Source organism: Spermophilus citellus (genome assembly GCF_964194105.1).
Source record: "Spermophilus citellus genome assembly, chromosome: 4".
In the NCBI taxonomy this organism is placed as follows: domain Eukaryota; kingdom Metazoa; phylum Chordata; class Mammalia; order Rodentia; family Sciuridae; genus Spermophilus; species Spermophilus citellus.
Window position 1 is genome coordinate 29,678,961 of NC_138185.1, and position 24,960 is coordinate 29,703,920.

Consider the following 24,960-nt stretch of genomic DNA (forward strand, 5'->3'; position numbering starts at 1 on the left):
ATGAAAAAAATTTTTCACTTAGGGCAAGGTCCTTCATCCTTTACTTTCTCTGTTGAGTTACAAACCCAAGAGTCATATTCTAAGGGGCTGGAGTTGGGGCTCAATGGTAGGGTGCTCACCTGTCACACATGAAGCACTGAGTCTGATCCTCAGTACCACATAAAAATAAAATATTGTGTCCACCTACTACTAAAAAATAATAAATATTTAAAAAGTAATTTCTAAGGCTTCCACACAACCTCCTGGAGCCTCCTCTGCACTGTGCACTGGATCTGAAGTTCCTTCAGTCTGCCGCCTCAGATTCCTATCCTGAAACCCCAGTGGTGATGCTGAAACCCCAGTGACAGGCAAATCGATCTGCTGCTCCTCCCTTGGACACAATGCTCTCTTCTGTTCTCTTGGTTCCATCCCAGTACTAACCCTTGGATCTACCTCAGGTGGGCAGGGTCTGTTTGAGCCCTTATTCCTTCAATATTTATGTACCCAGTGTGTACTCACCTCAAGATACTTCATTTATGAAATTGTCTCAAATTTTGTTACATTGCCATCTGACAATTTGTTATCAGTTGGAACTCAAAATAATTTTACTCTACAGTTAACAGTCTTTAGACCCCCCCCCCCAAAAAAAAAGGCTGTAATATATTTCAGCAAATTTAAGACATCATGGACTGAAAGAGACAAAATTATTTTGTGTACTACTTTTTTTTTCCATGCTGGGGATTGAACCTTGGGTCTCATGCATATTAGGCAAGTGGTTTGCCACGGAGCTACACCCCCAGTCCTTATTTTATGTACTATTAAGAAAAACACTGTCAAACACTGCCAACTATGTCATGATGTTTTTTAAATCATTGACTGTAAGATACATTGTGATTTCAGCATTTTAGATTACGAAGAAAGGTCTATAATAATAACTGTGACCTTGGGATCACCTACAACATATTTACTATTGGCCAAATGTCAAGGTGTTTTCCCTTCTTTCTTTAGGAAGCCAAGCCCTCTCGGAGAGACAAAGGTACCAGTTTAGTATCTCTCATCTGGAAATGCTTGAGACTAGTATTTCAGATTTTGAATTTCTTTTTATCTGGGAATATTTGTCTAGACTTTACCAGGTGAACATCCTGAAGATGAAAATTCAAAATACAAAAGGCTCTGAAATCTGAAACTTTTTTTTTCTGACAGTGCTGAAATGGATTTGGGGGATTTTCTGATTGCAAAGGTAGTGAGAACTTCCTGTATCACCATCTATTTTAATACAAAGAAGAAAATCTCATTCTTATTTATAAACAACTTACAGCATCATTCTTTTCCTTTTCAACAGTAGGTAGTTACATCCATAGTCTAAGAAACATAAAATCTGTGCTCCCTACCTTTCCACAAGCTGATTTCCAACTCAACTTTCACCAAGGTACTTGCTTATGGCATGTTTGCCCCAAGAGCCTCTGGATGTGTCAGAAAAATTCCAAGAAACTCAGAAGCCCAGTTAGTCCCAGGGATTTGAGCAAAATACAGTGGATCTGCACTTCCTGCACACTAATTCTGTGCTTCAGTTAAACAAATGTTTTCAGTATGTTGTATTATTGTCCTTGACACCAGCCACCAGAGAGCCTCCCTCCCAGTCCACAGTGGGTCCTCCTGGTCCTTCAGGGCCCAGCCCTATCACTTGTTCCCTCACCCAATACCAATGGGAACTGGATCACTCTGCTCTAGGATCTCTTGGTGCTTGATTCACTTCCCTTTCAGGGCATGTGACAGTTTACCTTCTGGTTATATTCCACCTTCTATTACGGCTGTGAATTAAAAGATAACAAGATGTCCTGGAGAAGATTCCTCTATTGTTCACTACGAAGACACCGATTCCTGACTTTTTTTTTTTTTAATGGGGATTAAACCCAGAGGCACTGTACTACTGAGCTACATCCCTAGTCTCTTTTTTAAATTTTATTTTGAGACAGGGTCTTGAACTTGGGATCCTTCTGCCTCAGCCTCCTGAGTAGCTGGGATTATAGGTATGCACCATCATGCCTGGCAATTCCAGACTTTTGAATTGTTGTAGGAGAAAAATATAAAGGTCATATCTCTCTCTCTCTCTCTCTCTCTCTCTCTCTCTCTCTCTCTCTCTCTCATACAAGAACAGAAATACCATTGTATTACAAAAGTACCTTGGGTTCCAACTCTGCAGAGCTTGCTGTAGTAGAACCCCTGCCCCCCCACTCCCACTCCTGTATCTGAAGCTGCCCTGGTGTCCAAAGGCCACACTTTGGGAAACTCAGAAATAAGAACTAAAAAAAAATCTCCTCCCATACTCATTCCATTGAACAAAATCTTTAGTGGTTTAGGAACTGCACTGCAAAACTAAATCCTCACTTGTTTAGGTTAAAGCCCTGAAGGGAGGTGAGGGTGGTGGGGAAAGATAGGATAGAGGCACAGACGACAGTGTTTCGAAGCAAAAGGGCCCATACATGATCTCTGGGAAAGGAAGGTATTGTGGTTTGGATGTGAGGTGTCCCCCGAAAGCTCACATATGAGACAATGCAAGAAGGTTTGGAGAAGAAATGATTGGGTTATAGCCTTAGCCTGATCAGTGAATTAAGGGTTAACTGAATTGGTAGGGTATGGCTGGAGGAGGTGGAAATTGGGATGTGGCTTAGGTGTATAAATTTGTATCTGACAAGTGGAGTCTCTCTCTGCTTCTTGGTCACCATGACGTGAGCTGCTTCTCTCTGCCACACACTCCACCATAATGTTCAGCCTCATCTTGAGTCCTGAGAAATGGAGCTGGCCTTCTTGGACTAACACCTCTCTGAGAACCATGAGCTCTCAAATAAACTCTTCCTCCTCTGTAGTTATTCTGGTCAGATCCTTTATTCATAGCAGCACAGAAACTGACTAAAACAGGAGGAAACAGAGGATGCTTTAGCATTTTTAAAGTGCCTAGGACGATGGAATGTCTGCATGGTGGGTCTATGGAAGCTCCGGAACCTCAGTGACTATTCTGCATCCATGTCCGTCTGTCATATATGAGTGAGGATGACTTCCCTCAGGACAGTGAGGGCCCAGGGCACTCAGAGCAGCAGCCAACAAATGAAGATCCAATCAGAGGAACATCCCCAAGTCTCGGGGGTCAATGAAGCCCAGAGGTTTTTGTATGTCTCTGAGAGAATAAAATGAGTCTCTATGAAAACTGTGAAGCTCCCTCTGCCACATCATTCCTGCTCTGTGCTTGCTTTCCTGAATTTTCTTCCAGCCATTCCCTTTCACCATTCTGTAGAATTCCTTTTCCATTTTATCAAGTTTATTACATATTTAAAAAATCATCAGGGAACCACTACCAAAAACCACCAAAAGACTACCAAAAGACTCATCATGAAAAGCAATGTCCCCTGCCCCTTCTCTCCTCTTCTTTCAGCTTGTCTCCAGAGGCCTCCGCCTTTATGTAGGTTTTTTTTTTTTCCCAGTTCTTCTAGGAGTTACCTTATTATCACTAAATGTTTATTGTTTTTCTTAACCTATCCATTTTAGGCATCCTTTACTGACTTCCTACTGTAAGGGAAGGCAATTAAAGCCAATGGCCTGTCCCCTCCCTCCATCAGGGCTGATCACTGCTTAGTGCCTCTGTCAGTCAGTTCCTGTGTTGTTACTGAGGGTGATGCTGGGGGAAGATGCCAGCAGACAGGAAATGGATAGAACACCTTTATGTGGGAAGAGGATGTGCCTGTTACTCACACACAGCTGCTGGAACAGAAGAAAATACAAACATGACCCACTAGGGGCAGCTTCCCAGGCCTCCCAGCCCTCAGGGAGGAGCCCTGACACTTCTAAGGTGCTGCTGCTTGAGGGTGAAGACAGCTAGCTCCCTGGGAAGCTCCCTCTGCCACCCTCACCAGGGTGGGGGGGCAGGCTGAGAAGGAGCTCTGACTCCATCTCTAACCTTCCACAGACTGCCCACCTGTGGCTAAAAACTGCAAAAAAAGAACAAAATTCTGATCCCTACCTGACAGCTGTTGTATCAACAACTATGCAATGCCATGACACTGAGAACAGGGAAATAGAAAATACAGTGCTTCCTATAAGGAGATCTTCACATGGTGAAGAAACCAGTCTATGATGGTGGGCACTGGTGCAGGGCAGTTGCTATAGGGGGTACCTGAAGGTCATCAGGGGATTCTGGGCTTCTACCCAAGAATCCCACTTGAACTTCTTGACTCAGGCTTGTCTCCTTCCAGCCCACACTCCAGCTGCTGTCACAAGGTTTTTCTAAACACTCATCTATATCACTTCTTGATTTACAACATTTCAATGCCTTCCAGTGGTCTTCACACCACGATCATACCCCTCAGGGAACTGCAGTCTCTTCATGAGGCTCTACCAGCTCTCAGCTCCTTACACACAAGCACCATCCTTTCTGCTAAGTTTCTGAAAGCAACTGGTCACTGTCTCCCCACCTCAAACACCCCCACTACCTTGCCTCAGGTTTCTACTTTGCCTCTGGTGTGGCTTCTCCTCACATAGACTCAGGGCACAGGGAGTACTGGCCCCCTTCTCATGGCTCCCAGGAATACACAAGCACACTTTTTTTTTGGGGGGGGGGATGCTACCAGGGATTGAACTCAGTGATACTCAACCACTGAACCACATCCCCAGCCCTATTTTGTATTTTAGAGACAGGGTCTCACCGAGTTGCTTAGTGTCTCGCTGTTGCTGTGGCTGGCTTTGAACTAGTGATCCTCCTGCCTCAGCCTCCCAAGCTGCTAGGATTACAGGATTGCACACTGGGCCCAGCTACAAGCACACGTTTGACACAGTGAGGAGACACTCTTGCTGTCCACTCATGGCTGCTGCTGTGGCCAGAAAGGCTGCTATTCAGTGGTTCTAGGGATGCCTGGTGGGCTCCTGGCTGTGGAGATCTGCTAGGGACAAAGATTTACCCATCCCAGCCACAGGTGATGTACAGGAAGACAGGATCCAAATGAAACTCCAGGAAACAACAGCGGTAAAGAGTTGAGAAGAAACAGCCAAAGACACAGGTGAAAAGCATAGAGGAGACTCTTGAGAAGGATGCGAATTCTCCCCCATGATGAAAACCACAAAGCAGGACAAGAACCTTTTAAATGTAGTTTGAAACAAAGAAAGACTCATACGTCACAGTTTAGTTTGAAAGGTATTTCATAATTTTATAATTCCTAGACTCTTAAGGTTCATATACTAGTGCCAGGAGTCAGGTGACTACATTATCATTGTACAATAAATATCAACAATGAAAGTATATCTTGGGGTTAGCATATCACTCAGTGATAGAGGACTTGCCTAGTAAGTGCAAGGGCCTGGATTCGATCCCCGGCATTGTGCACACACACACACACAAAAAAAAAAAAAAGTAAAAAAAAAAATAAACATATATCTGATATTACACAGAATAACCAAAGGTGAAAACAACCCAGATATCCATTAACAGATAATGTCCAGAATGAGCAAATGAAGAGATGGGAAGAAAGGAGGTGGTTGCCAGAGGAAGGAGACATAGGGAGGGTTTGCTAACAGGCTTCTTCTGGAAGTAATAAAAATGTTCTAAAAGCAACTGTGGTGATGGCTACACAGCTCTGGGAATCTACTAAACCCCAAAGAACTATGCACTCTACCTGGGCAAGTTGTATAGGATGTGAATTCTAATTCAATAAAGCTGTTACTTTAAAAAGTGTATTTGAAGGAACAAAAGTCTCACACACCCCTTGGCACAGCCATCTTGTTAGCACCTGGAAGCACCCCTGTAAAATGTAAATGGGCACCCAGTTCTCCTAACAAATCTGGGTTGCCTTCCCTGGTGGACTCTGGCCTCTTAGATGAAATGCTCAGCACGGAGAGGGCTTTAATGTTAGTTCCACTTTACAATAACAACCACTGTTGCAGGGTGAGTGACGAGCCAGAACTCAGCCCCTCCACCCACCTCCTCACTGCACACACAACGCCTGCCTGTCCCTTCTCTGTCTTGAACACCTACCCTTCCACACTGCGGGCACTTCAGAAGCTGCTGAACCTCTGCTCACTGGGCAAACAACTAAGAAAGCTCTCAGAAAGACCAGGCTGAGGGAAGGGACCTCACCCACAGGAACCACTGGCCAGAAAAGGCACCCCTGGCCCCAACACACCCACCACTTTCCTACACACAGGTCTTTTCAGTCTGAGTATTTGGGGTTTTGAAAAATTTTTTTTTAAACTGCATCTACAAAGATTTTATAGTTTGTTCCAAATTCCCTCAGCAGTTATAGGTTTTGATCTGTTCCTAATTATGGAAAAGAACCCCGATCAGTCCAGAGTGAAGGAACTGAAGTTTGGCATCACCATTTATAAAGCACTAATGTTGACATGAATTTCCGAGTCAAGAATTAGATTTCCTTTGCTTTAAAAACTGAGACTCAAAGGCACAAAGTCTTCACCTGCACTGAAAGTCATACTGAAACTGAAGCGAACGACCTAAAGCTGCACCACTGAGACATTTCCCCACTCTCTTGCTTAAATAAGTCTCCACATTTTCATGGACTTGAAACTGTTGCTGAGGGGGAGGGAGAGAGAGAGGGAATGTGCATGTGAGTGTGTATGCACATGCAAACAATTAAGTGCTGTTTTACACCTAGAAAAGCTACAGCTCTGGGGAAAGTAGAGCAATAACAAGCCTCTTGTTGAAAACACAACATGTCCACCCAAGAGGACATGGCTCAGTCGTCCACACAGCGCACAGCTAGACTGTCCCCTGTGCAGACAGCCAGCTTCGACTGTACTCTGGCAAGCACTGAACACATGATGCCAGAGGTCTAGTCACACTGTTTGTAATCACTGCAGTCATTTGAACCAGAGAGCAAAGGCCATGTTTCCCAGAGAACTTACCTGAATTTAAGGACAGCTTAGCTGACTCAATGGTGAGCAGCCATCATTTGTTTTTGCAAGTGTGGATCTTACTCAAGTCAACAGCCCAGGCCAGGGAAGGAGCACCCAAACATGGGAGGAAATCAACATCTCTTTGATTCTTAAACTTAAAATTATTACCTTCCAAAGCAAGTGTGGGGAAGATCTCCTTCTAGAAGGACAGCTCTAACACCATGTCAGGGACTTCAGAGGGTGGAGCAACAGACCACTGGGAGAAAAAAACTAGAGCTGGCATTGGCCACGGCAGGGCTACCTCCACACAAGAGCTGCTTCTGTGCATGAGCCCTCTTTCCCACCGAGGAAAACATCCGTGGCGCAAGACAAGACTTTCACTAAGACTGAAAAATGCTGATCATTTCCAGCTACAACAACACAGCCTGCTGTTCCAGTGGAGCTGGACTATGACGATGTCAGTAAGAAAACAATCTCAACTTTAAACAGGTTAATCAGTCTTCTTACTAGATCCCAAATCAAGGAAGTTACACAAAGATAATCCAACAAATGTGTGTGATCCATAACTCGATAGTGTCAAATATTACTGAATTGAAGGTGTATCCGAGGCCTGGGGACATGGCTCAGTTGTAGAGTGTGCTTAGCATGCCTGAGGACCTAGCTTCAATCCTCAGCACAGGAAGGACTGGAAAGGGAAAGGGAAATGAAAAGAGAAAGGCAAAGACAAAGAGGAAGGAAAAGGGAGGAAATTTTACTGATGGAGTGTAGAGCTCAACCTACCTGAGATCAGAGAAGCAGTCTGAAACCCGCTAGTGCTAGTCCAAATGCAGTACAGGGCGTGGAGGTTTCAAGACGTCCCCCCTCAAGATTCCCACCCCTGGGGTACACACCCTGTGTATTCCTCTTCTCCTATATGGTTGGACCTGATTTAAGCTGATGAACCATTTAAAAAGAAGGTTTAGAGGGCTGGGGATATGGCTCAAGCGGTAATGCGCTCTCCTGGCATGCAGGGGCGCTGGGTTCGATCCTCAGCACCACATAAAAATAAAATTAAGATGTGTCCACCAAAACTAAAAAAATCTCAAGATTTTAGTTTCAAATGTTACATAAATGGAAGCATACAATAATGTGAATTTCTAAGATTTTTTTCTTCAGGCAGCAAAATATCCTCAGGATTTATCAAAGTCATTGTGTATCAACAGTTCATTTCTTTTCATAGCTGCATATTATCTTATCCATAATGTCTATTATTATTCCAGTGTGTATGCAGCATAATTTATTGAGCTAATCACCTGTTGAAGGATATTTGGGTTGCCTCCAATTCTTGTCTGTTATGAACGAAGCTGTCAGATACTACTGTACTGGAACTACAAACACTGGTGACCAGGTATTTGTGTGACCACTGCTTTTCATTTCTCATGCATAAATACCCACGAATACAATTGCTGAATTATCTAGAAAGTACAGACTTAGTTTTTAAAATGCAAACCTATTTTCCAGAGTGACTGAACCATTGTACATTTCCACCAACATATGAATAAACCATTTTTTTTCCAATCCTAGGATTTGGCTTATAGCTATTCTAAATTTTAGCCACTTTGGAAGGTATATAGTGATACTTCACTGTGGTTTTAATGTGCATGTCTCTTAATGGTTTGGGGGGCTGAACCTCTTTCATGGGGTTGCCATATATCTATCTGCTTGGGTAAAATATCTCTTTGAGATGGTTTACCCATTGGCTTCCTCACTTCCTTCTTTCCATCTCATTCTCCCTCCTTCCTTCCCTTCTCTCTTTCGTCTCTCTCCCTCCCCATCCTCATTTTTGTGCCACTACAGATCAAACTCAGGGCCTGGCACATGCTTGGTAAATGCTTTGTCACTGAGTCACATCCCCAAACCTTGTTTGAGTATTTTATAATTGAACTGTTTTATTTCTTTGTGGTTGAGTTCCCAGAATTTTAATATTCTAGATACAATTGCTTTGTCAGACACATGATTTGCAAATATTTTTCTCTGTATACAGCTTGTTTCTTCACCTTCTTAACAGGATTTCACAAGCAAAATCTTTCAGTTGTGGTCCTATTAATATATCAGTTTTTCCTTTTATGGATTATATTTTTGGTGTCAAGCCTAAAAACCTTTTCCTGGCCCTTGGAAACAAAGATCTTGTTTTTTTCCTAACAGTTTTATAGATTTATGTTTTACATTTAAATCTGTGACTCATATTGAGTTACCTTTTGTATAAAATGTGAGGTTCAGGTTGTTCGAGTGCTCTAGTGCAACTCTTCAAAAGCCCTTCCTTTCTCCATGGAATTGCCTTTGTATCCCTGTTAAAAATCAGCTGAAGGGGCTGGGATTGTGGCTCAAGAGGGAAGAGTTCTCATCTAGCATGCGTGAGGTACTGGGTTCGATCCTCAGCACCACATAAAAATAAAATAAAAATATTGTGTCCACCTATAATTAAAAAATAAATATTAAAAAAATCAGCTGGGACATCTTTATGTGCTTCTGTTATTGTAACCCAACAGTAAGTCTTAACATTGGGTACAATGATCTTCACATTTAATTCCTCCTTTCCAAAAGAATTAGCGTTTTCCAGAATGTCTATTACACTTGTTCTATATCTACAAAAATATCTTGTGTTTTTTTGAAAGCTTTTTTTTTTTTACTATGGCAAGATATTTTTAACATAAAATTTACCATTTTAACATTTTTTTTGAGATAGATGATAGACCCAACCTGATTTTCTCTTAAAATTGGGAGCCATCTCTCCACAAAGCCATGAAAAGATAATTTTGGATTTACTATAAATTACTGCAAATTCTGAACCTGCTTGGAATGTCTGCCCATGCCTTGAACTCACCCATGCCTGGCTCTCCGACCAGATAGCAGCCCTCTCTGAAACTTTAGTGACGCCTCATAAATCTTGGCTTTCCCTGGCCAGATAACCACCCTCTCTGAGTCTCTAATAACCTTCATAAATTCTGATGTCGGGGGCCAGCAAAAATGTAAACTAGCCTTTGTGTTATGCTCCTCAGAGTTTTGTTATCTGTAACCCTCCTTTGTGTAACTTTCTGGGCTATAAAGCTGGGCTGCAAGAAAGATGCAGTGCTTTCTTGTTCCCGTGGTTTTTGTTGGGAGAGGCAGCCTGGCTGGTCGAAATAACAAGCTTGCTTTAATTTAATTTTAATTGGAGTCAGTGGTCTTTTCTTTTTGTCCTGATCTAACAGTGGGGTCATACTATGTACCCAGAATAGCCTTGAACTCTTAGACTCAAGCTATAATCCTGATTAGCTGGGATTAAGGGTGCATGGCTCCCTTTTAACCATTTTTAAGTGTATGATTCAGTGGCAATAAGAACAGTCACAATTATGTACAACAAACACTCTTATCTACTTCCAAAGCTTTTTTTTTATCACCCCAGATAAAAATTCCATAATAACCCTAAAGCAGTAACTCCCCCTTTTCTGTATTTCCCAAGCCACTGGCAACCTCTAAGCTCCTTCCTTTCTATAAGAATTTGTGTATTCTAGATACTTCCTGTAAGGGGAAACATAATATTTTGTCCCCAATGACTGGCTTATTTCACTTAGCATAATGCTTTCCAGGTTCACCCTTGTTATAGCAAGTGTAAGTTTCCTTTCCTTTTCTTTTTTCTTTCTTTCTTTCTTTTTGGTTCCTGGTGTTAAGGGTGTTGTGCATGGTAATCATTTGCTCTACTACTGAGCCACACTCTCAGCCCCTTCATTCCTCTTTCAGGTTAAATAATATTAAATTGAACATATGTGCCACATTTTTGTTTATCCATTCATCTGTTGAAGGACACTTGGGTGGTTTACTGCTTTTGGCTATTGGGAATAATGCTGTTACTAACTTGTATACAAAAAAAAAGTATTATATAGGCACGGATGTTGCCAAGATTGCATAAGAGAATAGTGTGAACACCATAAAAAAATTGATATCTAGAAAAAATTACCAAAGTGATTCAAATAGAAAGAGAAAATCTAAAACAGCCTGCAGAAGTTGATACAGAACAAAATAACTCCACAAATAAAACACTAGAATCAAATGACCTTATAGGGGGTGGGTATTCATGTAATCCTAATCTGATTTCTCTTCCAGAGATGAGAAAGAACACTCCTCAAGTTATAATTATTAAAAGTTAGTTTTATTTGAACTTGATATCAGAACAATGACATGAACATAAAACCAAAATTATCAGATATTCTCACTCATGAAATTGATGCAAAATTCTAACCAAGATATTAGCAAACTGAACCCAGCTATGTGTAAAGTAAGGAAATTGTACATCATGCCCACATTGGGCTTATGTCAGGAATGTAAATTATTTCCAGGCCCTAGCTCCTGTGACAGGGTGACCCTTGGGTCATGTGCACAAAGAACCCAAGACTTGGAGAGGCCCTACAATTTGTACAGGAGTCACAGGGTGACTGGCAGTGCTGTTCACTGAGAAAGAAAGAGCATGAGAGCAATTAAGTGTCCAGTGCAGGGAACTTGTAAATATTCCAGTTGAGATGTCTAGCAGCACCCAAGGATCCTGCTGTGCAGTCCACCTATAGCTGGGCTGCAGATGGCACTGAGAATCCCCAGCACAGACATGGCACAAGTCCTAAAGTGGGAGAGAATTACCCAGGGAAGCTGGGTGCAGCAAAGAGAGAAGAGGACCAGTGTTTAAAGAAGAGGACTCCCTAAAGAGGCTGGCCCAAGAAAAAGGGAAAGAAAGGAACAGGGAGGCAAGAAGGAAAGTGACTCAAGTCAGACAATGAGAAAGAAAAGGGGCCCAAAGAATTCAGTCACTCAGATGCCGTGTGACAGGGAAGAAGCCAGACTGCTGGGGGATGACAAATGAATAGAGATGAGAAACAGAAATAGGGATTGCGGCCCTTGCTTACAAAAAGACTGGCTGAGGAGAGAAGCAGAGAGTGTGCAGGAGCCAAGGGAGAAGCAGATCAGAGATGGGCACATGTGCAGACCACCGGACAGGAGGGTGGTGAGCAACAGAGAGGTGAGCAAAAACAAACAGCGTTCCCGTTCTCCACATGCCAGAAAGGAAAAGATGAACTGTCCTTCAGTCACAGCCCTAAGGCATGAAGATACAACCACCACAAGCAGCTCCAAACCCATCCCAGGCAACTGCACCACTTGCTTCCAACACTGATAAAGCCCCAGCCCCTGTCCAGCAACCACGCTTCCAGGGCTAAAGGCAAACTGTTCCTTCCATGTCAACCCATCCCTGACCTCCACATTGACCCCAAAATGAAGGAGGCAAGAGCAGGGAGTACTAAGGCCAGGGCTTGGGGAACATGATCATGGAAAGCTCAAATGGGGCCATGAGTGTTGGACAGGAGGGAGGGCCATGGCCCTCTGAGAGCAGGTGGATGAGGCCACACAGACATGTAGTACCCTTTGGGTCACGTGCACAAAGAACCTGAGACTTGGAGAAGCCCTACAATCTGCACAGGAGCCACCAATCAAATCCACATCCATCCCACTGCAAGGCCTGTGCTCTCACACCCCACCACCCCCTGCCTTCTCCTACAACTAACTCTCTTGCTTTAAATCCTGATTGCATTTTGGGAAACTTTCCAACATTACTTCCCCCATTCTGGCTCTTGCTGGTTAGAGGTGTGTCTGCTTCCTTTACACTCACATCGTTCATTCCAGAACTGAAGTTCTTTGGCCCTGCAGGCTCTTACAAGGCAATTGATTAATGAAGAAATGAATACATAGGGCTGGGGATATAGCTCAGTTGGTAGAGCGCTTGCCTTGCAGCCTTGCATGCACACCACCCTGGGTTCAATCCCAGCACCACCAAAAAAAAAAAAAAAAAAAAGAAAAGAAAAAGAAAGAAAAGAAATGAATACGTGTATAATCATCAAATGTGCTATGTGCCAACTTGTTTCCAAAAGGGTCTTTAAATGTCTCTCACAAGGGATACATGATGTCCCTAGCACTCCTTTGCCATAGTTCTTACAAATGCAAAGCAATGCTGACCATTTCATTTACCCCACATTCCACATTACTGAATCTAGTCTCCACTGAAGAGATTTCACCGTCTTTGCATGCCTGAGACCAAAAAGCATACCTTACCTGAATTTTGATGGGCCAGGTGAAATTACTGACATACACAAAGAAAGTGACATTTGGATGGTTTCGAAAATCAAACTTTTCATTAGATAAGCTGTCTTTGTACTCCTTAATGTTGCTTTTTGAAACAACAGGCATCTGTTCCTCAGGCTGGGCTCCATCTGTCAGGGAGAAATGAAATAAAATAATGGATTTGCAGGAGGCAGAACTTGCCTTGTTAATAAGAATGAACAGCATTATTAAATACTTACAATTTCTTATGAATAGCCTTTAGGAGTTCAGTCTCCCTAAATCTCATAACCCCATTATCCTTATTTACAGACTAAGAAACTAAGGTTCCAAGAAATTAAGTAACTTGCCTCAGGCTGCAAAGAATGCAGCTGGATTTGATTCTGGGGAGGATGAATCACAAGCTTGTGCCTCAAATCAGAAGGGTTTTATCAGGAACCTCTGTGACTCCCCATCACCACCCCTGAAACTGGGAACACATGGTCAGGAAATTACAGACACTAGCAGAGTCCTGTTAACATATGCTATCACTCACTCTGCAACAATGCCTCGATTCCTTTGCATTTTCCCCTAACATCTGTGTGGTGATACTCCAGACCCAGGTACCAGAAACACCGGTTTGCCTCTCACTTCCCAACCAGGAGTGGTCTCAAATCTCCACAGAGGATTAGGTGCTTAAGTTGCCACTCAGTCCTGCCTCTGCTACCAGTTAGCAGTGTAGCTAAGTCCCCATCCTGGTGTAACTCATTTGTTCCCAGATGGTTTTTCCACATTCCAGATTCTCCCTCAGCCAGGAACTCAAATGTGAATAAATAAAGACTCACAAAATGCACTCTTTTCCATGTTGAGTTAAACTGTGGGACTAGAGCCTAGCCTGTCATGTTTTCATTGAGATGGTCACTGAAAATCTTTTAAGCCCTAATAAACCCCAAAATGACAGCAAAGATTATATTCCTATATTATAGCAGTCTGATTAGTTTTTGTGTGGTCAAAAACAAGAGTATTGTAACAGCAGTGATGTTGATTAAACTGAGCTACCATTCTGTGACAATTGCCCATGTTCAAGCACTACATTGAGTTATCATTTTATGTAATCCTTACAATACTCTAATGGCAAGGTGTTTTTACTGTACCATTTCCTACACAAGGAAACTGGCTCAAAAGCCTAGGTAACTTGTTCAACAGCACAGTGCAAGTAAATAATAGGCAGAATTGAACTCAGCTCTATTTGTCAAGTTATCATGTTATGCAGTGGTAATGTGTCCTAACCACTACATCAGGGTCATCAAATCTTTAGTAAATCATATTTAAGGCAAACCAGATAGCAAAAGCTATGCTTTCAGAGCTTGGTTTAATTCCCAATGTATGGTTCTCTGTACCTATTAAAATCTCATTTTATTTAAACATTTCCATTTCTTGAAACTGAATCACTGATATTTTTCCCCTCTGAGTCATGGATCTGGATGTTGAGGACAGTGGCAGAGCAGTGACCACTGCAAGGGTGTGAGTGGTGGTGATGGGGGGAGGGGGAAGCCACCTACTGAGCCTGAGCCATGGTAGGTGATAGCAGCTCTCACTTCATTTAATCTACATTGTTCTAGGAGGTAAATGTTGCTATGCTCACTTTACTGATGAACAATCCAGAGAGGGATTTGGACACTTGCTCAAGGTCTCATGGATAGTATGTGCCAAAACTGGGTTTTAAAAAAAAAATCCATCTGTCGGTCTCCAGAGCCTCTTTTCCCAATTCCTATGTTACAGTTCTCTACCCAGAACCTCCACTCACAGTGTGTTTGCTAGGTGTGTCTTTACCTGAGAAGCTGGCAGCCCAGGTGATATTGAGGTTGAAGTTTTTGGAGGCATTGATGAACATGTCCAGATCCCTGTTTTGCTGATGAGAGGCACAAATAAGTAGAAAATTAATTATAATGATAATTCGATTTTACTGCTCTTGATATATATTATAACAAAAAACTTTGCAATGTTTCAAGGCAAACTTGTGTTTATAGAGGAGTTAGCAACATTTCTAACCAGTTTTCCTTAATATAAGCAATGTAACCCAGATAAAATATTATTTTCCTCCCAGCAATATACATAGGATTCAATGCTTTAGCAGATGCCCCACTGCACGGGAAAAGTACCTTTTAAAAAGGCCCTGTTGAGCACAATGATTTATATCTTCTGACTTGTGGCAGAGGAACCAGAATCCCCAGGATCCTCAGAGCAGATGTTTCCAAACATTCAGTGTTTACACTTGCTGGGAAAATATCTGACCCAGAGTTCCAATTTCTATATATTTCCAACTTCTATATATTTTTATCTTGTCCTTCTGAGTATACCATAGGTTATAATATGGTATAAATTTCCTCCCAAACCAGAAGTGCTTTTTTTAAAAGCATATATAGTACATGATGGTGCGCATCTGTAATCCCAGCAATTTGGAAGGCTGAGGAAGGAGGATGGCAAGTTCAAGGTCAACCTAAACAACGTGGTGAGAGCCTAAAATAAAATTAAAAAAGGCTGTGGGCATAGCTCAAAGTTAGAGCACCTCTAGTTCAATCCCCAGTACCACACACACACTCACAAAATATATATATAAAGCTAAGTATACTAAGTATACTAAATTTAAAAAGCAAGATATTGGATGTAGCTCAGTGGTAGCACATTTGCCTAGCATATGTGAGGTCATGGTTCAATCCTGAGTAACACACACACACACACACACACACACACACACACAAAGGTATTAACTTTTGAGAATGTTTTATCACCAAAATGGAATATTAAAAACAAATCTTTCATTTTTTTATAAATATGGCACACCATGGATTTCATTCTTTACTTTTTAAAAATATATTAATGTTTATTGATAACAAAGTAATACACACTTCTTCATTGCCATCTTGTTTCCCATGTATAATTTGTTGATTGTGATAGGAATCTATTGATGGTAAATGGCTTTGTGTTTGTTGATGAGAAGAAACCCCAAGGAGTTTACTAAATAACTTACCATTATGTTGAGGAAAATTTCCTTATACTTCATTAAGGACATTGGACTGGGGGTTTAGCTCAGTGGTAGAGCTCAAGCTTAGTAGGAAGAAGACCCTGGGTTCAATCCCCAGCATCAAGAAAAAAGAAAGAAAAGAAATTGAACAGTGTATCTTCATGTTTGGAATGTTCTACTTTTAAATACCATGCTGTGTTGACTCGTGTCTACCAGGATATAATGCCTTTAGACAGAATGGGTTTTATAATTATTGACAATAGACATAAATGCATATTTTAAATAGTCATCTTAACCATTTTATTTTTTTTAAAGAGAGAGTGAGAGAGGAGAGAGAGTGAGAGAGAGAATTTTTAATATTTATTTTTTAGTTCTCGGCGGACACAACATCTTTGTTGGTATGTGGTGCTGAGGATCGAACCCGGGCCGCACGCATGCCAGGCGAGCGCGCTACCACTTGAGCCACATCCCCAGCCCATCTTAACCATTTTAAAATGTTTCTGGTCAATGTCTTTTTGGACCAACTAAACTTTTTCTGTTTTACCTACCAATGAGGCTTCGAATCCTTCCAGCAGCAGAAGGTCACCAAATACCTCCTGTGCTACCCGCTTATGCTTGCATCATGACATTAATTAATTTCAATCAGGTTTTTGTTTGTTTGTGGTACTGGGGATGGAACTCAATAGTGCTCTGCCTTTGGGCTACATCCACAGCCCTTCCTTTGATTTTATTTTATTTTATTTTTTTTTTTTGAGACAGGGTCTTGCTAAATCACTAAGGCTGGCCTTGAGCTTGTGATCCTCCTGCCTCAGCCTCCCATGTAGTTGGGTTTACAGGGGTGTACCACTATTCTCACACAGCAATTTCTTTATGGGTGATTTTGAAGCCACTGGACCCTTCACCGGCTGCCCTTGAATGATGGAACTCCCCTTTCAATCTCTGAATGGAGCTGTGGTGGGCTGGCAGGAATATTATGTATGTGTGGTATCAACATCAGTCTGTGGATCAGGCCCTGGTAAATCCCATAACACCATTCTCGCCTTTTGGATGAAAAGGAGATAAAATGTAGACTCTTTACATTCTTTTCCTGTGCCTCTAAACATCATCCTCTATGCTCCCCTCTGAGACCACTGCTAAGGAAGTACTTCTACTCATGATGACCAAGAGAAGGAGCCGCACAATTCAAAACAAAATAGGTTTTAAAAATCTTACTTCCTTAGGAGTGACCACAAAATTGATGGCTGTGTAATAGCGATTCTCTTCCTGGGAGAGGGTAAAAGTGAACTGATAGCCAATAAGAAGAGAGTATCTATGGAAAGAAAGAAACACGCATTTAAAACTGAGACAAAACAAAAATGAACAGGTATCTGGAGATATCCATTGCATTTCTGATAAATTCAATAGCCAAGAAAGGACTTTGACTCACCTCTACCCAGGTTTTTCAAAGGAAACCAAGTCCCTCAGCAGTATCATTTTATTTGAGTTACCCACTAAACTTTCTTCTTGTTTTTTTCCTTTTGGTAGTGGGGATTGAACCAGTAGAGCATGGTGATTTATACCTTTGGACCTGTGTCAGAGGAGCCAGATTCCCAGGATCCCATGGGCAGCTGTTTGTAAACACTTGGAGTTCACATTTAATAGGAAAACATCTGGCTCAGTGCCCCAATTTCTGATTATCTATAACTATAAATTTCTATTTATTTATAACATAACAATATTTACCAAATTTTATATATTTACCAATATTTATAAATAGAAGAAATAAATAGAAGTAAATATTGTTATGTCACTTTACAGATGAACAATCCAAGGTCCAGAGCAAAGTTTAGATACTTCCTTAAGGTCTTATAGGTACTAAATATTTTTATTTTTGGAGTTAACATAAATCAGCTCTAGAAAAAATGATGCAACTTCATTTGTATTTTAAGGATTCTGTTTTGATCTATATCCTGAACATGAACAAAGAAATCACTCTGTATTGGCTCCTGCTTTCTGCTATAAAAACACTGACATAAACATGGCCACATTAAAACTGCTTCAAAAGCTGGGCACAGTAGAAGCAAATGGACAGTAAGTTTGAGGTCAGCCTCAAAAACTTAGCAAGACCCTGTCTCAAAATAAAAATAGGCTGGGGGTGTAGTTCAGTGGTAAAGTGTCCCTGGGTTCAATCCCAAGTACCAAAAAAAAAAAAAAAAAAAAAAAAAGGGAGCTTCAAATAGTGTTCATAGGCAAAGCCATAAAGTCGGGAGACAATTCCATGGTGATGGCTTACCATTCTCAAACCATATTAAATATTAAAGAACAATGGAATTTTGTCAAACTTCTGCTTCTAGATATGAGAATTACAAAAACACTTACAATAACATGTTCCTTTGAGAGGGTTTCCCTGGTATCGATTTTCTACCTCACATCTAAGAGAAAAAAATAAAATTATCTTCTATTACTATTTAATACAGAATCTACCTTCATTTTAAAATCAAGAAGATCCTTTTATTCAGTCAACATGTAGTTTTTGTTGTTTTCTTTCAATAAAGCTTTTAATAAAAAAATAGTAAAATAGTTTCTCATCACTGTACATTTCTGAATGGAGAGATCAGTTGTTGGTGAGTAGCTTTTCTATGACACTGGAGGGCTACATACCTCCAGCTTCAACCTGAATTTATCCAAACCCTAGAGGGAAGTAAACTCAATATGATGAATGACAACAGTGGTGGCCAGTATAGGGGTGCAATCTTGATGTGCCCCCATCTCTGGGAAGGGTATAAACTAGGTAGGATATGATCCCTCTTCTAGTTCTAATTAAACAAAACAGCCTTGACCCCATCCTTTGCCCCTCCTTGAGGTATTTGTGAATGGGTCAAAGCCCAACCTGGGGTCTCTTGGAGAAGAGGGAAAGCAAATGATGGGTGGGGTACAGAGAGGCTCCCCTCAGCACCTGGCCACACAGGTTCCACCAAGTGAAGCCAGAGGCCCTGAGGGCCCTTCCTGCCCCAAGTAAGGTTTATTATTTTAGGTCAATAAATTATTGCAACAGATAGCAAGGAGAGCTAGGAAGGGGTTAAACTGGGGTGACTGAAGCTGGGGGGATCTTAGGTAGGGGGTTCTAGGCAGCCTCAGTTCCCATAGCGCCCACCCATCCCCTGTATGGAATGTCAGACTGCAGCTCAGGTGAAGACCCTCACAATTCCCTCATTCCTGATACCTGATTCACAGGTTCTGTAACCAGGTCCCCAGTGTGATCTTGTTCCCTTTAGCAGGGATGGTAGGGCTGAGAGTCCCTGTCTTCTATTCTCAGGCCTGGCATCTTTAGTTTTTGTTCCCTAGTCTGGGAGTGAGACACTTGCAACACTTTCCCCTGAGCCCTGCCCTCTTGACACCACTCAGAATGGCCATAGGAGGGCAGCCGGTCTGCCTATCTGCAAACCCAGACAGATTGTGCTCCTGCACAGGGCCCTGAGGTCCAGAAAAAACTGACAGAGTGGGGCAGCAGGTGGCCAGCCTGGTTTCCTTCAGTGATAACTGATAGGAAAAACACCCTGGGCTGTGTGAGGTCAGGAGTCAGTAGTCTGGGGTCTGGATTATTCCTTTCACAGGCTGAGGTGTATGGCTATGCTGCAAGTCTGAAATTTTTATTTGCTTCAAGGGTCATCTTTTCACTTTTCTTCTTGCCTTCTTTGCAATCCTGGGGAAGTCCTAGCTGTGGCTTGGTCCAGTGGGGGCAGGACAGTGGTGGAGCCCAGCCTTGCCATTCACCAGCTCACTACAAGTCTGAGAAATTATTGCAATCATCACTGTACAAACACTGATACAAAAACAAAACTGTTAAAAGTGTTTGCAACCTTCTATATTGATAAGGACCAGGCCCTGCCAGCCTCTTCTGCTGCCTGGGGTTGAGGATGGGGACCCACTGGAGTCAACTGAGCTATGCAAAGGTCTTGGCTTTTTGGATTTACAAGTAGTTTTGAGTCATGATTATTGTAATCTTCAATTATTCAGGAAATAATCAGAGTCTGTATGAACTTTCACACTGACAGATCTTCACACCACCAATTATAAAAAAAAAAAATGGACATTTACCAAGACACAGGAGATAATTCCAGCTGCAAAAAAATCTAGGTCATATTTATTATCATGAAAAACACATTTTCACTTTTGTGTGGACTACATATTCTTCAAAGAGTGCAGTTAAAACCTTTTTCAAGTATCCATTGCTCACTTTCCTGCTCTCCCTGGGTAAACTGAGCCTGTTCTTTAAACACAATGGAGAGATAACTATCAAGAATCACTTAAAAAAAAAAAAACTACCATGCTTAAACATGTGTTTGCCAGTCCGGAGAGAAAAAAAAAAAAGTTCTACTTAAAAAGAACTATTCATTTCCCCACAGATGTCATTTACAAAACCCATCTCCCTCTCCACAAAGCCAACTAGCAAGCAAAGCAGCTATGAAGTTCACAGGAAGGAGGGAGAGCTGCGGGAAACACTTTTCCCAGTTCAAATGAGCCAGGGATGCTGCCCTTTCATCCAGGGAGATGACAGGCATTTGTCTCTATCTACAACTTCTAGAAGACTCTTGAAAGTCCTCCACTGCATGCCACATCATGTCTTTGCTGTTTCTCCCAATAGAGGGCAACAGTGACTAATTTTGCTCTCACATTTTTCTGTGAAAAGGAACCTAGATCTGAAATTTAAATTTAATCTTTGATTAGACTTTTCTTAACATATTGGCTTTGGGGAAGCATGAAATTGACAACCATGTACATTTATATAAACTATAATATAATCTATAAAGTGTACATAGACCAATTCCCTGCTGAATAATATCCATGTTACTGGTGACATTCTTTAAGGACAATGAAGTTTGCCAATGATGATGTATCTGCATATATCAGCTCAAGATTTTTACACTAAACACATCTCTCTTAAGTCTCTTCCTGAGAGAGTGGATAAGCCTGGCTATATGTTTCATAAGGTTTTCTACTATAGCAGATAGGAATATGTTAATTGGGGAAAATCTCTCTTGTTGCAACTCTCCAGGATACTAAAAACAATTACTGCTACTTCCCCTATTGGGAGATGGGGAAACTGAGTCTCGGCATGGTTCTGTGATCTGCCTCAAAGGATCCTGCTCAACGGAAGCACAGCCAGGTCTGAAACCCAATGCTGCCTGATGTTAAGTCCGCATCCTTATGGAGAGAGATTTGAAGCCCTCCCCTTGAAGATGATAAACACACTTCAGCAAAGGAAGTGCAGAGCAAGAAGGACATATGCAAGGCAAGAGAATCATCTTCACTATCAGACACACAGAATGCCAAAGAAACACCAGCACTGGTTCAACACCAGCTCCTCCAACTCCATCCCTCAGAAAAAGTGCAAATTCTGATGGGACAAAAATCGAGTAGTTGCTAAGTTAAAATGATTAATCCAAATTAACAATCCAGGAAATGTCAGTATCAATCACATATAACAAATATCTAAAGACCCCTCAAGTTGGGGGTTGACCTGTCAGAGGTAGAAAGGGCAAAATTTTAAACTAATCACCACAGGAATTCTCAGGGTCCATAGCGACAAGGCAGAGAGAAGGGGCAGCTCACAGGACAGGGTTCATGCAGCCCTCACTCGTGGTACAGAGCATGTGGTACTCACAGCTGGCACTGGTCCCCTTTGATGCCCTTGGTGGCACAGAAGCACCTGCCTGTGTTGGTATCGCACAGCGAGGCGTGCCCATTTCACTTGTATGCTGGGAAAAGGAAAAGGAACACAGGACGCATCTGGCTTACTAAGGTCAGGATGTAGCTCAGGAGTGCAGTGCTTACCTTGTATGTGCAAGGCCCTGGATTGGACCCCAGAACCTGCCAAAAACTGGAGTGATTACTATTGGAGACTTTCCTCAAAACAAATGCTTTTTTTAAAATTGAGCCGAATTGGATTTGGAAGGAAAGACAGCCTAAAACAAGAGCAAGGCTTCCATCTGCCAGGAATGAGGAAACAGGGACTATTGAACTCTTGAAAATACACTAGAAGGGCTGAGCCCAGTTCACCATTAAAAACTTATGTGTGGTTTTTCAGGCCCAACCACAGGCCACAGCAAGGGCTTGACCTGGTGTCCTCAAGGGACAACCGCCCTCCCCTCAGCAGACTCAGCCCCACAGCCAAGTATTTCAGTCTCTGCAGGAGGTGCAGTCAAGGACTTGGGCCCCCAGCCAGTCACTCCTCATGTGCACCTTCATTCCCACAGGTCTTCCTCCAAAGCCTCCAGCACAGGTTGGCTTCAGGGCCTCTGCTGAGGCCTATTTAAGGGGGCTGGGGTGGGGGGGTCTGAAAATACTTTCTTTACTCTGACTCAGTGCCTAGGACTTCCCCACTCCCAGTCCTTACTCCCTCCCTCCCCATAGCCTCAGGGTCTACAATATTGCTGAGAAGGTGCCCTCCATGGGGAGCCGCTGACCACCAGTGCTGAGCCTCCGACTCTCCATTGCTGCACTGTTCCAACAAGGAAGATGGAAATGGGGAAGTCAGCATTTCTCTGGTTTGGGCCCCTTGCTTATCCCATGGCTCAGTGTGGTTAAGGGTTTAACTCTTTCACTGTTGAGCTGCTGCTTCACCAGGCTACTCTCACATCCAACAGTTCACCTTTCTCTTCCAACTCAGCTGAGCTCCTGACAATATGACTTAAAAAGAAATGCAGCATCCAAAGCCAAGTGGCTTTTCTCCTCCTAGGTACTCAAGTCAGAGAAGTCCTGTGTTCCACCTGACTTGCACTCAGCAAGTCCGACCCACACTACTTACGCTGGCATTTGCCTCCATTGGTGGGATCACCATAGAAGCCAGATATGCAGGTCTTGCAGTGCTTGCCCGTGGTCAGGTTCTCACACTTCTCACAGATGCTCTGGTTGATGCACTTGCTGTGGCCATTGCACTGGCAAGCTGAAAGGAAAAGGATTTTAGGAGCCTCTATCATGGCAGAACTGGGTGCAGGGAGTTCCATGAAATTTATCTGCATCTGTAAGTTCCTAATGCCTCTAAAACTCAAATCATCAAACTAGCTGGGCATGGGGGAACATGCCAGCTACTGGGAAGGCTGAGGTAGGATGATCTCATGAGCCCAGGAGTTTGAGGCCAGCCTGGGCAATATAGCAAGACCCCGTCTAAAAATCAAAATAAAACAAGAAAAAAAATCATCAGAACTGACTCGCTGAGGGGCTGGGGAGAAGAGCAGAAGTTCATTGGTTTAGATAAAGGGGAATGAAGGGAAGGGAGGGGGAATAGGAATAGGAAAGACAGTAGAATGAATCAGACATAACTTTCCTATGTTCATATATAAATACATGACCAGTGAAACTTCACATCATGTACAACTACAAGAATGAGGTCCTAATTAGAATAATTTATACTCCATGTATGTATAATATTGCAAAATATACTCTATTGTCATGTATATCTAAACAAAATTTTTAAACATTTATTTTTTAGTTGTAGTTGGACACAATACCTTTATTTGATTTATTTATATTTGTGTGGTGCTGAGGATCGAACCCAGTGCCTCACACATGCTAGGCAAGCGCTGTACCTCTGAGCTACAACCCCAGCCCCTAAAAAAGAATAGATTAAAAAAATGGAAAAAATGATCCTACTCTGCTAATCCTTACCAAAGGAAGGAAACTCTGTTAAAGACACACCAGGATGAAGTTAATTCTTATTTCCTATTTTCATGAACAAAATATGTTTAAAGAGGGCCCTTGCTAAAATTAAAATCAAGAAAGACTGATCATCTGTGAGAATTAAGGAGCATGCAAAGAGAGAAAAGAGGAGCAACTAGTGAGTTACAGAAACATTTCTTTAATTCTTTGTTGCTTTGGGGGTTATCCTGTTTAACACAAGTACGAGGGTTGAAAAGTCTGGAATCTCTACATAAACAAAACATGACAACTGTGCTGAGTTCTCCAAGTCTTTCCTCAGGGAGTGGACCCTGAGAGAGTTCACTGGAATCTCTTGGGCTCAGTGGGCTCTGTTTGCTCTAAGCCAAATGAAGTCTGAGAGGAAGAGCTGTTGGAAAAGGTGTAGGAAGGTTCATGAAGATCTATTAGTTGAACCTGAGAGCTTGTGAGCTAATGCAGATCTAGAAAGGCAGAATCTTAGTGAGCAGGTCCAATGCTTTATTTAAATGCCAGGATGCTGGGTACCAAAAGCTGAGAACACTATTAGCTGAAAAGGTCTGAGGCTATCACACTCTTCACAGAAAGGTGGTGAAACCAGTGGTTCTGAAAGTCTAGCTCCAGGACCAGCAGCCTCCGTATCAGCACCCCTGGGAGCTTAGTAGAAATGGAAATTCTTTGGCCTGTCTGACTCACTGAGTCAGAGTTCTGAGTCTGGAACCTTCGGATTCTTTTGCCCTCTAATGTGTGGAAGCCTCAAGGATAAATGAGTGGAATATAGTTCAATTTTAAAAAAAATCTGACTCACTAGAAACTAATTTGAAAAATAAGATCAAACCATCAACAACAAATGTACAACTGTATGTACATTTTCTGTACAACATATTATGTACAACTGTAATGCACCAATAAAAAATGTGAAAAGAAAAAAAAAATTAGTCCAGAAAAATTAGAAATATTATCACAGTGAGGTAAAAATCCATTGCAATAAAAAAATAAATTTTGTTTTTATCCATTGTAAAAACATAATATATGCTCATGATAGTAGATTTTCAAAAATACAGGGATGGAGAAAGATCATATACTATCCCACCACTTAAAAAAATGTGTTCACATTTAGTTTCTTTCCTCCCAGTATATTCTTATTTTTCTTCTCCATATTTTTATTACAATTATTAGTGCATATTAATTATACAACACACTGGTTTCGTTGTGATAATACCACACATGCATACAATGAATAGACTTCATTTATATCCCTCTTCCCCCTTTCTTCCTATTTCCCTCCCCTCTTCCTGGTCCCCTTCTACCCT

The 24,960-nt window shown here is 41.9% G+C and overlaps 1 protein-coding gene across 1 annotated transcript in view; it reads right to left on the bottom strand.

The window, feature by feature from the left end:
* LOC308648132 (attractin-like) overlaps nucleotides 1–24,960 on the bottom strand; it is a gene marked incomplete at its 3' end in the record, with an annotated part of 101,078 nt that overhangs the window by 3,582 nt on the left and 72,536 nt on the right. Inside the window, 7 exon segments of the mRNA XM_081292832.1 lie at nucleotides 12,985–13,142; nucleotides 14,803–14,881; nucleotides 17,207–17,303; nucleotides 18,349–18,405; nucleotides 21,639–21,721; nucleotides 21,725–21,732; nucleotides 22,782–22,919. Coding sequence (XP_081148958.1) covers nucleotides 12,985–13,142; nucleotides 14,803–14,881; nucleotides 17,207–17,303; nucleotides 18,349–18,405; nucleotides 21,639–21,721; nucleotides 21,725–21,732; nucleotides 22,782–22,919 — 620 coding nt within the window.